The sequence below is a fragment of the Canis lupus genome, chromosome 12 (assembly GCF_011100685.1).
Source record: "Canis lupus familiaris isolate Mischka breed German Shepherd chromosome 12, alternate assembly UU_Cfam_GSD_1.0, whole genome shotgun sequence".
NCBI classification, from domain to species: domain Eukaryota; kingdom Metazoa; phylum Chordata; class Mammalia; order Carnivora; family Canidae; genus Canis; species Canis lupus.
In genome coordinates, this window is record NC_049233.1 from 43,839,611 (window position 1) to 43,853,845 (window position 14,235).

General features: G+C 37.8%; 1 protein-coding gene across 3 annotated transcripts in view; it reads right to left on the reverse strand.

Moving 5' to 3' along the window:
• Positions 1–448: 448 nt before the first annotated feature.
• ME1 (malic enzyme 1) overlaps positions 449–14,235 on the reverse strand; it is a 196,163-nt gene continuing 182,376 nt past the window's right edge. For 2 of the 3 annotated variants that reach the window (XM_038554633.1, XM_038554632.1), the window contains exons 12-14: positions 13,649–13,822; positions 6,129–6,227; positions 2,143–2,313 (exon numbers count right to left, since the gene is read on the reverse strand). In XM_038554633.1, the coding sequence (XP_038410561.1) occupies positions 2,143–2,313; positions 6,129–6,227; positions 13,649–13,822 (444 nt within the window). Of the gene's footprint in view, positions 2,314–6,128; positions 6,228–13,648; positions 13,823–14,235 lie in introns of all 3 variants that reach the window. The other variant, XM_038554631.1, reaches the window with a different exon arrangement.

A 14,235-nucleotide genomic window follows, 5' to 3' on the forward strand; every position in this document is an offset into this window, starting at 1 on the left:
TCCAGGACTTTGATGTATATGCAAATATCTGGATTCTGGAGGCTAGTAAACGGTAATGTAAAATGTTTCATTAATATTTTTATATCAATTACGTACTGAAATAATATTCTGGAAGTGTCAGTATTAATAAATAATACTGACATATTATAATAATATAATAACATATTATAATAATAAAGTATTAACATGGATTCTTCCTGTTTCTTCTTTTTATGAGGCCACTAGCAATTATACAGGTGGCTCACTTTCTTTTTCTTTTAGATGATGCTATATTCTAGACTGCACTCAAGCGAAGAGAGACTATGAAGCAAGATTAAACACAGATTTACAACCCACCTCCTTCATGAATTAGCTCTGTGCACCTGGTAAGTTCCTTCAGAAAATACCTACTTGGTAAAGAACTTATGGGACTGCAGCAAATAATATATACAGAATACTTGATACCTAGTAAGTAATCATCCAGTGCTTGCTTTATTCTCTTCCTATAAGGGATAAGGAAGTAGCTCATTTATCATAGTATACAGCAAATATGACTACACATTTTTTAAATGAAGGTCAAGCTAAAATCAGCTATTAGAATATTTTTAAAATTCATACCCTGTCACATCACTGCCAAAACACAGCATTATCATTTTAAAAGGTGAAAATATTTTAAGAGAAAAAGACAATCATAATTTTATTCATTCACTTTTTCTATGTTTTAATAAATCTTTTGCATAGGTAAATACATTTAGTTAGAGCTACAAGACACATGAAACAGACAAGAAATCAGCATTCTGGATCTTTTCAAAGTAACTATATTGAGGAAACTTTTGACTAAATGTTACTTTCAGAAATACCCCCCAATCCCTTCTATTCACACCTAAGTCAATCTGTGTAACTGTCAACCTTTAATAAATCAGTTTATAGTATGGTTTATCTTGAACATCTTATGCTTTTTGAAAGCATTATTTCAAAAACAAAATTCTCCAAATAATTCTACAAATAAATAGCAAATGTTATTGCACCTGAGCTTAAGAATTTAAAATTGTTTCCACTGGTTCAGTTATTAACTTCTAAAGTAAAACTTGAAATAAACATTAACGTCTGGGCTATAACTACTGATGATAACTAGAATATCTCAATACCTGATGTCCAAATAATTTCTGATATTGGGGAATTCGTTACAAAATTTCCTCCAAACTCAGAGGAAAGTGAGTTTGTTGTAATAGAGGGAGCTCCTCATTACCTGAGCTAATCAAGGAAACATGGGCAGGTCACTCATGTGGGAACCCAGCTTGTCTGGGAACCATACTCTCGCTCCTGACTTTGGAGATCTCTGTTCTAACAGATAGGTTCCACTGGCAGCCCTTTCTCAAAGAGATGATCTGCTCTCTCTCAGCTCTTCCCACAGCTTGGACTATGCTAAACTAAGGGTACCAACCTCAGGACAGGACCACAGTCTACAAATGCCTGGCAGCAATAATGTGGAGGACAGGGCATTCAGTCAGGGGCAAAAAAGGTGGTTTGGGAAAGGATATCTGACTGAGGACCAAAGTGATAAGTCACAATGGTGAAAGAATATTAAAATCTAAGGCTGCACAAGGCACTGTAAACAGCAATGATCTTTATTAGAAATGTTAGAGTTCAGTTGCACTAAAAGAGCTAATATAATCTAGGATTGAAATAAAAATACCTGAGAAGTTATTTTTCTCTAGGCAACAAAGTAAGTGTTGTTTCTGTTTTTAGCGAAAGTTCATCGATGCCTTAATTCATTTGTCTTCATAAAAAAAGAGTAGATTTTTAACAAAATGTTCAACAAAAGAATTATGGATCTTAATGCTGAGTATATCAATTTACTACTCATTTTGGTCTTTCCATTAGTTACCTATATAAAAATGGTGTGTTTCTCAGTAGCAGGTACAACAGCTTTTAAAGAGAACTTAGGCAAAATAAGAGAGAAATCATAAATATCAAGAAAGTAAATGAAGCAAAAATGTCTAGTGTCATGTTCATCCTAAAGTATATTAATATTCTTCCTTGGATTTTCATTATTAAAGTAAAATTCTTAGTCTAATGAATTATTACAAAAGATTCCAATCTTTAAAAATGATGAAAGACTTTAAGATCTCATTAATGGAATTAGAAATGTCAGTTATTATGCTACTGGTCAAGTTTGGTCTGTATTTTCTGGGCCTCTTCAGGCCAAGAATAACAATCAGGTAGGATCTGGTCATAATCAGTATCATACATCTGAGAGCGGACAAATGCCTCCTTGTTTGGGGGTTCAGGATAAACTGTGGCTGTCTTTTCTTGGTAAGCATCTTTCACAATCTAGGAATAAAAAAAGAATATTGATTAACAAATAGAGTTGATGGTAAGTACATGTCAGTTTTTATCTGTTTTGAAAAATTAATTTATGTCACCTGTTTAAAAAAATAGGTTAGATTATGATAAAAGCACACATACACAAAGAAGGTTTAAAATGAAAATGCAACTTTAAATCATATAGCTGGAGGAGAACATGATGTCAACAACCGAAAGTGAGAATAGAAATGTATTATATGTGATCATAACAGGATTTAGCATATAATCCAGTGGTAAAGGTCTTGAAATGACCAGAATGATAATTAACTTGAACTAAATACCTTAATATTCCTGCTAAGTCTGAACTCAGTGTGCAGCTTCAACAGTCCCTATGCTGACCACAGCCTCTTACAAAATGTCCTTATTTATCCCTGCTCACCTAATCAGCTGGACTCTGTCCTCAGTTTCAATGCTCCTCGCCAGTATCACAGGATCTCCCCTCCCTGTCTCCCTGTCAAACTCACCATCTTAGCCCCCAGCCTGGTGGGGGGGACCCCAGTGCTGGCTTTCTTCCTTCATGGCTCCCTCCTGCGATGTCATACTTTTCCTAACTCTACCTGGGTCACACATTATCCTTTTCTTTGACAAACAAAAACACTTTCTCTCCTAGTTACCACAGGCAGTTGCGAACCTTCCTCCGTCACATCTGCATTTGACTCTCACCGCTGTACTGAGAACATCCCAGTTTATCAGAGAAAACAATCTCAATTTCCCCTTCCATCAACTCAAACTATCTCCTCTGTATCTTTAAACATTCTCTCTTCCCTTACTTTCTTTGAAAAGAATGGATTCTTCCTCTTGTCAAGATTAATCAGTCTATACATGTTCTTTAACTCACTCCAGTTGTAAAAAAGGCAATCACTGGCAGCTATTTATGTAATAGAGTTATATGGATAAGTCTGATTTTGAAGACTATTGAAATGATCAAGTATCTTTTCTCAATGAAAAATTACGCATTTATGAAAAAATATGGTTCCAAAGACTGACGTTTTATGGAGAAGTGTTTATGAAAAACATGAAATAGATGTATACATCCATGATTATGAAGATGTTAGCAAAGCAAGCAAGCACATGAAGAAAGACTGGAGGTGAATATACCAAAATGGTAAAACTGCTTATGTTAGAAAAATACAGTAGCAGGTAATTTCTTCTCTTTTTCCCAAAGTATCTATAATTTGGTATTATTACTTTTTAACAGCTTTTTTGAGGTATGATTCATTGACTACAAAATCCCAACATATTAAGTACACAATTATTTTTGTAAATTCACAGAGTTGTGCAACTGTTAGCACATCCAGTTTCAGAACACCTCCATCATCCCAGAGAACTCTTATGCTTTCTGCAATGGCTATATTTTATAATAAAATACATTGTTTTATTCCTGACATAGACCTCTGGAAGTTTACTCCTCTTTCTGCTCCCAGGACACACTGTATCAATGATCCCCTCTCTCCCTAAGGTCTTTACTCTGTCCTTGTCAATGCCAGACTCTGCAAGAGCAATTTGTATTGGCTGCTTTCCTAATTCTCCCTAGATACAACTTCTGTGCTATGGAAACTTTTGTAAAAGGTTCTGGTCACTTTTAGGTACTAAAAGTTCATCTGTTTCTCACTACCCCAGCTGCGTTAATCAAAACTTCCACTCCCATCCTGACACTGTATCTTGTCTAGTTTCTGACGTGGGTTTGGTTCTGAGTCTCTTCTTAAAATGCTGACTTCTCCTCTTCCTGGCTTCTTGCATCTGTCTTCTGGACAAAATAACAAACCATGTTCTATCCTTGGTTCTCACTTGTCAATACTTGCTGTCTTAGTAGCCCCAACCACTCCTGGCACCTCCCCCGTTACCACCGGGAATACAGCCCACATCTTTGTATCTGGCATCTCTTTAAGTTTCAGTCATTTCCACCGACTTGCTGGAACTGTATGGATTGTACATGAATGTCCTCTGAAAGCTCATACTTTGAGTCCACTTAGACCATCTTCCTCCCTTCACTTGTTTCTTTGTCTTGACTTGATATTCTGCATTCTGTGCCTTCCCATTACTCTAGGTGTAATATCTGATTCTTTCTAAACTTCTCTGAGGTTCCTTGCTTTTATTCTTTCTCCTCTAATCATAAGCTAACACCTTCTCATTTAAATCTTCAAATTGGGGATGCCTGGGTGGCTCAGTGGTTCAGCATCTGCCTTCGGCTCAGAGCGTGATTCCAGGGTCCCAGGATTGAGTACCACGTCAGGCTCCCCTGCAGGGAGCCTGCCTATGTGTCTGCCTCTCTCTCTGTATCTCTCATGAATAAATAAAATCTTTTTAAAAATCTTCAAATTAAACTTAACATGATAATGTGCTGATCAGTGTATTAATAATCCAAACTTGGCAAAAACTAGGATATAAAAATAGTAGAACGTAGGATACTCATTTATGGATAGGTAACCAAGCAGACCATCTAGTTTTTTGAAGTTTTACGTGGTTTTTGAAGCATGTGCCCTCAATCAACAAGGCAAATAGTGACATGTGAGTCCTAAATGTCATATCGCTTTGCTAAATTTGCTAATGGCTTTGATTTTCAACCAACAGTAATTCTGCCCCTGAGGGGACCCTTGGCAATGTCTGGAGACATTTTTGGTCATTACAATTGGGCAGGGGCTGTGGCAGCCCGTGGGTAGAGGCCATGTACGCTAAGTATTCCATAGTGCCCAGGATAAGCCTCACAACAAAGAGTTATTCAGCCAGTATGTGCATAGTGCTGAGGTTGAGAGACCCTCATTTAAAGAAAACATATAAACATAACCATTATGGGCTACCTATGTCACCAAAAATTCATTTGTATTAATCCCCATTACTCCAGAGTGTGATATTTGGAGATAGGGACTTTAAAAAGGGTAATTAAATTAAACTGAGGCTGTCTGGGGGTCTCTAACCCAAACTGACTAGTGTTCTTACAGGAAGGGTAAATTGGGACAAACCAAGAGAACCAAGGATGTTTGTACACAAAGAAAAGACCACAGAAGGACACAGTGGAAAGGCAGTCATCTACAAGCCAAGGAGAGAGCCCTTGAATAAAATCAAGCCTCTACCGTCTTAATCTTAGATTTCTAGCCCCCAGAACTGTGAAAAAATAAATTTCTGTTGTTTGAGCCACCAGGTCTGGTATTTTGTTATGGCAACCCTAGTAAGCTAATATGATTATACTGCAAAAAAGTCAATTTCCCACTCCTCTTAATGAAAATTTCTGTGAGTTTAGGTTCTTCTGGATTAATTATTTCAAGAGCTCATCTGTCAGCCCAACAGTTCTGAGTTGCTTGCCCTCATTGTATTTACCCTCTGCCCGGTGTTATCAGTTATGATCTTTAAGATGCCATGCATCCAGCAACATGGTTAAGACGGGTGATTCAAGGTCTAAACATTAATCTACCATATCTGCAGCATTTTGGTGACCATTGCCAAGTGTGATATGGAGAACAATAAGTAAAAACAAAAAACAAAAACCAGAAAAAAACAAAAACGTGAAGCTGGGGAAACCTAACCGAAATGAGACCCTGCTAACTTTTTTAGATTGTGGAAAAGAATGATGGGGAAACTAATGATTCATCCCAATTCTTCAATTCCTAGGTATGAAATGCAGTTCCTAAGCTCTGCTGAGGTACTGTGGCTCATTTCTCTAACTTCCAACAAAATAAGTTGATACAAATATGCATTTCAAGGGAGTTGATTTGTAGTACCTAAAAATGCCTATTTAGGAACAGAAAGAAGGAAAAATAATGAGACTTAGACACAAGTGGTTTTACCTTTGCTGCAATTTTCAGAGAAACATCTCTAATGGTGTCCAAAGGAGGATAAAGCCGGCCCTCTTCCAAGTGTTTATCTGATACTTGCTGGGCTATAATCTTTCAAAAAAAGAAAGACAAAAATGTTTTTATTTCATACCACAAAACATTTCCTTCCCCTGTCAATGGGAAACCTGAGTCCACAGACACTTGGGGATTGGTGGGATCACACCATTACTAAAGTTGGGAAAAGAATCTTCATTGTCCAACTCTCTAGTTCCTTTTCTACTATGCCATGGAACTGGAAGCTTTTCCCTTCTGATCTACTAGTGGAATAGGAGAGAGAGGAGCAAGGAAGGCAGAGGAGAATGATGCAAGTGATAGTACAGGAGGAAAGGGACTCAGGGATGATCACACTACTTCTTCCAGATCACATATTCTGGCACAACAGGTAGAGCAGGAGGCTGAGAAAGCCATTTTGGAGTCACATTGCAAGTAGGATTTCAATTTACCCAGATTCTGGATTATCTGAATCACCTAACTGGCCCTGGCATTTGGTATCCCCAAGCCCTTCTGTATTTCTAAATCAAATGGCATACACTTAAAAATTTGCTAAATGTTATCTCTCTCTCTCTCTCTCTCTCTCTCTCTCTCTCACACACACACACACACACACACACACACAATAATAGAGAAAACAGGAAAGGACTTTTGGCAGTAATGGATATATTTATGGCATATGTTTTGGTGATCATTTCACAGGTATATAATTATCTCCAAACTCATCAAGTTGTATAATTAAATATGTACAGCTTTTTGTATGTCAATCATACTTCAATAAAATGTATTTTTTAATGAGACAGACTGACATTATATGCCTCCTGATGTGGTGCACCGAGAAGAGTGCAATTATTAGGCATTTAGTACTCCTAACAAAACCACATACCTTGAATTCAATCATGAGGAAACAATCAGATAAACCCAAAGTGAGGAACATTGTAAAAAACAACTGGCCTGTATGCTCCAAAATGTCAGCACCATAAAGGAAAGACTGAAATATTCTTGCAGATTAAAGGATTAGTCTAGGGGTTATAAAGGATAACCTTTTTTTTGGTTAATTGGAAAAATCTAAATTATGGATTTTTTTTGGATATTTTTTATGGATAATTGGAAAAATCTAAATTTGGACTATGCATTAGATAAAAATATTATATCAGTGTTAAAGTTCCTGAATTGAAAATGGAACAGAGATCACATTAAAAAAATGTCCTGAAATATCTAGGGGTAAAGGGACATAATATTGTAAGTTGCTCTTGAACAGTTCACAATAAAGTTCTATATGCTAAGCTATTTGCTAAACTTCCTGGACCACAGAGGTAGACTCAGCAACTTTGAAGTTCCCTTCAGCTCTAAGACTTTGATTAGGTATTCAGTGTGGCAAGTCTAAACCAGTGGGTTATGATTTAATGGAGCTGAGGATGCAGAGAGGAAGTAGAAAATCTTCCTCTTTTGAACACTTTGAATAATCACCCGCTTATTTCTCAGTATCTCGTAATATCTCTTAGATTTTTTTAAATCATGAAATTATTTCTGCAATTGTTTTACTCCATCAGCATATATGAAAGACACTGAGCGTCACATCAAGAGAGGTTAAAAAAACAGCTCCTGCCTTTGAGAGAGTTGTAAGTTAGTGACGGAGAAAAGAGAATGCTGGAGGGGAGGACAGTCTTAGCTATAGGTGACATGTAGAGTATTAGGAAATCCAGAGGAATATTGGAGGGACCTGGAGTATGGGACAAGTTAGACAAACAGGGAAGGCATGGGCACTCCAGAAAGTAGATTCAGACCAATGGCAGAGATGTAGGGGCTGGACTCAGTGAGCCAAAGTGTCCTGATCTTGGGGAGCTGAGGGGTGATCTGCATAGGGAATAAGGATTGGGGCACCATCACTGCAAATTAAGTTCTGGTGGATGACCGAAGACTTCTCAGGCAGGGTATTCAGGCAAGGGTTTGGAGTGGAGGAGAGCAAGATGAAGTTACTAGTATAACTGCTATGTGATTATTACATTGCATATTATGCAAAATATAGTGTAAAATTATATTAATAGAAAGTCGATCACAAGGAATTTCATAATGACATTGCTTAACTCATTTATTTCTTGCCTTTGTAATGGGATGCTGAGTAAAACTTTTCCTTTGCCCCAGAATTGGTGATCAGAGCCCCCTCCCCCAGCACAAACAGACAGAACTGTTTTTACAAACAGAACATTTTAATGAAGCCATCCAACAAGTGAGGACTACCATCTCCCTCAGAACTGAAGAGGTGGTGGAATCAGCCCTGCAACCCCCATAAACACAGCCACTCCCCTTCCCAGAAGGCTGGGATCAGGAGAATCAGGGAGAGTCACCAGAACCATGATTTGGCCTAGTGGGTAATGCAGTGGCTTGTCCTTCCTCTTTTTATTGCATGCTGTCTCTGCTTGAAAGCTTCAGGTGCCCTCAAGAAGGAGAGACTGGTGTTCTATTCCCCACTTAGCCTGAGCAATTATAGACGTTTATATAAGTAGAGGTGAACTGAATGAGAGTGGGGGAGAATGAGACAGAAAGGGGGGATTGCTGCAGATCAGTCTGTACCCCTCGGAAGGCATGAGCTTCCAAAGTTGAGTGACCACTGCAGAGGATGATCCAACAGGCTGGGTAAGCTGAGGAAGGGGAGGGAGGCTGAGCTGGAGCCACATGTCTCACATCCTGCCCAAGAGGGTCCCAAGAGTCCTTTAAGCTCTTGTACACATGCCCCATGAGAAAGCCAGATTTTCACCCTGGCCTCATACGGTTTAATGGCCTAAAAAAGTGGAGAGTTAATAAAACACATTTGCCCTTTTCTATACACATGTGAGGAAATAGGCCTTAATGAGGCAGGGAGAGGTTTTTCAGAGCCAAACCAGTTTCCCCCAAACCACTCATGGTGCTGGTATGAGAGGTTGGGGTGGGGGGCAGTAAAAGAGAAGGTGACTCGCTGCCAGCTGTTGCTGCAGGCTCTTGCACTGAAGGGAAAAGATATCTGAATTGTATACAAATTCTGAACTAGAGAGTTGTTTAATCATTGTTCACTGATGTATCCCCAGCACCCAGAATAATGCCTAGTATATAGTAGGTACTTAATTAATACTCGTTAGAAGAATGAGTAGAAACAGAATTAAAAATTACTTGAGATGCCATTAAGAGAAAGAAAAGAGGGACCTTATGGGGAATTATTTCAAACGATGACTGAGCCAAAATAAAACCATTTTATGTTGACTGAATGAATTGGGCTGCTTACAAAATCTTGTTACTCCTTGTACTGCAAAGATTTTTTTAGCACATTTAAATCAGTTGACATTTCTTAGATGTTAAAGCAAACACTTGTATGGAGAGGCAGTATTGTTATTTAACTGGATAGAGAAAAAATAAGCACAATCATGAAAGGATGTAATAGCACAGTGGTTGAAAGCTCAGGCTCTGATATGAGGTAGGTCTGTATTCAAAGTGTAACTGCAATAATTAGTATTTGCTTGAATTCAGGCAAATTAATTAACCTTTGTAAGCCTAGTTTTCTCTTTGGTGACAGAAGACTAATAACAATTCCAAATTCATGGGATTAAATGATATAAATACCAGTAAGGAGTTTACCACATTGTCTGGGAAAGTAAGCATTCGATAAATCTTAGCTATTTTACTTTTCAAAGAACAGATGGCAGCCAGCATGGCAGAATGGAAATAAAATAGCTTTTGGGGTCAGATCTTGTTCTACAACATATTAGCTCATTAGCTTTTTGACTTGAAGGAAACTTATATAACCAACCAACTGCAAATTATTTCTATGAGATAATATGTATACCTCTCCTCTCACCATTGGCATATGGCTGGTATCCAACATCATTTTTTTTTCTCTAGAATGTTACACAGTATCATTTTAGGGAGATCTGGGACAGTTAGAAGACTTCTGAGTAAAGAAGAATCAGTCTGAATCTTTGCTTTCCATGTATGCCTGTCAGATAGACAGGGAGCCAAGAAACTGTAGAATAGCTTCAAGTAGCAAACAGGTAACAACAGGGAACCTTACTGCTAGGAACCAAATCACTAAAATGGAATGGAGGAGTGTCCTAGGGGAAAAGGAAGGAGTATAAAAGAGTCTTGGTGTCATTCTCACCTAGTAGCTCATTCACTCAAAAATGATTTGCTGCTCATGATTTGCCATTGGTGTCAAACTACGTTGTGTCCACTTTCAAATGACCTCTCTTCATTTCATTTTGGCAATGTTACAACAGCTGGTTTTTCAATTATCCAGTGATTTAAATCAATCAGTTTCCTCCAGATGCTGTTGTCAGTGGTGATCATCTCGTGTTCCAGAACAGACATTAGAAAGGGGTGGGGTGAGGCAGGTGAGAGGACGTGAAGCAGGTGACTCAGGCAGAAAGAACAGTGTAGGGATAAGATGCCAAGGCTTGCCTCTTAGATGTGGACAAGAGATGAGGGGTTTATTTCCAGGCAGCTGTACAGACAATGCAGAGCCATAAGGCTGATCCAGCGGAGCAGTAAGTGCTCCTATTTGAGGTCCAGAAGGCTGCCAGAGTACCAGGAAAGCTAGAAATCTCTTTGTTATATAAAAATGCCCAGGAAATCTTCAGGATTGATGCTTATCCATGAGATTTCTAGTTCCAAAAGAGACTCAACTATTTAAGGAAATAATCCTTAATTATTAAATTTTGGGTTGCCAAACAAAAAATTCACCTAGATCTCCTACATGTAACTTTTGTTAACTACAAAATATAATCTAGTAAGGACTTCCTTCTTTGGTCCCCCTAGCAGTGAGCAGCTGTGATACTGTATTTATTCTTCTTGATAACATAAATGCCTAGTTCTATTTAGCTCAATTCAGTAAATATTTACAAAGTTTCTTTATGTGCTTTAGCATTGTGCTAGGTGCTAATGGAGTTCTTGTTTTTTTTTTTTTTTTTCTAATGGAGTTCTGAAAGAAGTATATGAAAGACTGTCTTTAAAGAAGATAATCTACAATTTAATTGTAAGGCAACATTTAACTGTTTGAAATATAAAGCTCTCAAGAGCATAATACAAGTAGAAATTAAACTAAATGTCAAGGTGTTTGATAAAGACAGCCATGGCTAAACAAAGATCAAGATGAGCCACGGTAGTCACAAAAGGAGTTAGGCAGTGACCAGAAGGTTAGGCTTAGCCAGGTGGAAAACAGTTCTGAGTTTTCCAACCAGGATAACAGAGCAGTTATGCAGGTCTATGTGTGTACCATGTGTTTGAAGCTTTGAGATTAGGGAGAATGAAAGAATGTCAGGTTTCTAGCCTTTAGAGTCTGCTTAGAAAGGGATGTCACTAATAGCAATGCAAATATTGAGGGTAAGGGAAGATGAGAAGTAAAGTTTTATGCATCTTGAGTTTAAGGAAACTCCGGCATTAAGCAAGCATTAAGGAAGCAGGCATTTCTGTGGAAATATCGATCAGACATAAGAAAAGATGAGACCAGAGATACATAGATTTGGCCACTTAGAATTAAGATAATGGAAACTAGAGAATGGAGGAGATCCCCAAATTCCCCCAGATTCATAAGAAAAAGGGAAGAAAAAAGTTAGGACAAAATAAAAAGGATGCTAGAAAAAAAAGCTCTTAGGACAAAATAAAAAGGATGCTAGAAAAAAAAGCTCTTAGTTAAAAGGGATTTGAAAAGAAGACAAAGAAAACAATGAGGTGGTATAAATAACAGGAATGTTGTGTGGAAGCCTGAGAGAAAAACAGGGGAAAGGTCAAAAGATTTAGCTGGAGAGATCACTAGCTATGATAAGAATAAGACTATTGACATTACATTTTATTTCTTTTCTTCATAGTTTTTTGGTAGTGATTATTATTACTACTTTGCCTGGAAAGTAAATGAAAGGATTTTTTTTTTTCATGAACCTTGTCACTAGATGGTGCTGGAGTTATTCAGGAAAGCAAACACAGGCTACAATGAGTAAAAGATCTCCCCCGCCCCCCACTGCTTTGATGTGTCTATTATATAGAACAATGATTACATTTTCCTTAATGTATAAACAGCTTTGAAAAGCTCTCCTAGTAATTAAATATCTATTTATGTTTAACAAGATTTTTTTTCAAAGCTCGGAGGGCACCTGGCTGGCTCAGCCAGTTAAGCATCTGCCTTCCACTCAGGTGATGATCCTGGGGTCCTGGGATAGAGCCCCACATTGGGCTTCCTGCTCAGTGGGGAGCCAGCTTCTCCCTCTTCCACTATGGCTCCCCCGGCTGTGGCTCTCTTTCTCTGTGTCAAATAAATAAAATCTATATTTTAAGAAAAGGAAACTGAGACATCAGCTGTCATACTTTTACTGCAGTGAAGAGAAAGAAAGGAGCAAAACATTATAGCCTTCAGACTTCAGAATATTCTGTACTCACAGAATGATGCCAGGTTCTAAGCACTGATATTATAATCCTTAGATCAAATCAATAGCATAAGACTCTTTATCTGTATTTTTAGAGTTCCCCTTCACAACAGAAATAGCATGTTTGCAAGATGAAAATATTTGAATTTTAATAAATTTTTATTTAGCTCAGTTTAGTTATAATGTTGGACAGTGGTTTAACTTTAGAAGAGATTCACTCAAATTTCTCATGAATTGGATCCTGTTCAAACATGCTATCAACCAGATGAACATTCTGATTGTCAAAAGCTCATGATTTTATAAATATGTGCCTGATATTGTATCATCCCCCTGAAGTTTGAGGGTTAAGGGGAAGTGAAGGGAAGCTGAAGTTTATGGTACCTCTTGCACCATAAGTAATAAAGTACTTTGTTTCTGACCTAAGAGTTTTGTGTCTTTTGCCAGCATCTATGAAACCATGGCAGGCTAACTTGTTGGCTTGCAAGAAGGGTAAAAACTTCAGATCCTTCAGTTCTTAAGAGTTCTTACCGATCCCTCATGAGTCCATTTTGTGATGTTCTGAGGATCTTTCCTGAAGGCCCACACTCAAACCAACATCTGTGCTTTTAATAACTTTATAAACATTAATTCCTTGTTTTAATTTTCTTTCCGCTTGAAATATTAGAGTAGTTTCTATTTTCTGCCCTGAATCCTTAATGATAAGTACTTTCTAACGATCCCAAATGACTTTTATTTTAAACCTTCAAAATGCTGTTATTAAGGAAGGACTGGAGAAATACCACTTCATTATGATTTGCAACAGTATTTTTGTGTCACTACTGTCACAGAATTCGATTGGAAGTGTGAAGACAAAAAAAGCTTTCTTGTAAGAGATCAGAAGTTTTCTACTGGCTACTGATGAACAGTCTTTTATTTAGTGACTCAATATGAACCTGCTACCCACCCCTTACTGTCCACTAGGAGAGTTTCTTTCCTTTTGACTTTGTATCTTATAGGGAACGAGCTGAGATTTTATATAAAGAGATCATTAAACAACCAACACTGAGCTCACTTGGAGTTTTATAGCCTTGGTGAACACAGAGTATTTTACAATACCTCAGCAGTTGTGAGAAAAATGTTATCTGTGATATGTCTCAATCCACATGCCACGACACCAAGAGCGACTCCAGGAAACACATAGGAATTGTTTCCTTGGCCAGGATATAGGGTCCGTCCATTTGGAAGGGTGACCGGATCAAAAGGACTGCCACTGGCAAAAATCGCACGCCCCTACAACACAGACATGTGGCTAGCTTTAAAAAGAAGCATGATATTTTCAAACAAATGTATCATAGCAGAACTACCCCATAGTTACATTACTGAGTGTTTAGAGAGAAGGCTAATTTTTATTTACTCTCTAATAAGTCTGGGCAAGTTTTTATGATGTTGGCAATAAGTTCTGAGGTGGATGATTACTGTTGTTCTCTGCCTCACTCTCCTTAGGGATGTGTGCAAAGCACAGGATGCCCCAACATCACCACTCTCTTCTCTGCAATGGTCCAACCAATAAGCCTACCAACCATTTCTATAGGGGCTTCAGATTATACACTTCTAAACATTAAAAAAATGAAAGATTAACATTACAGCATTGGAAAGTATGACATTTTAGGTTAGAGTTTAGAGATCTACACATTTCAACATAA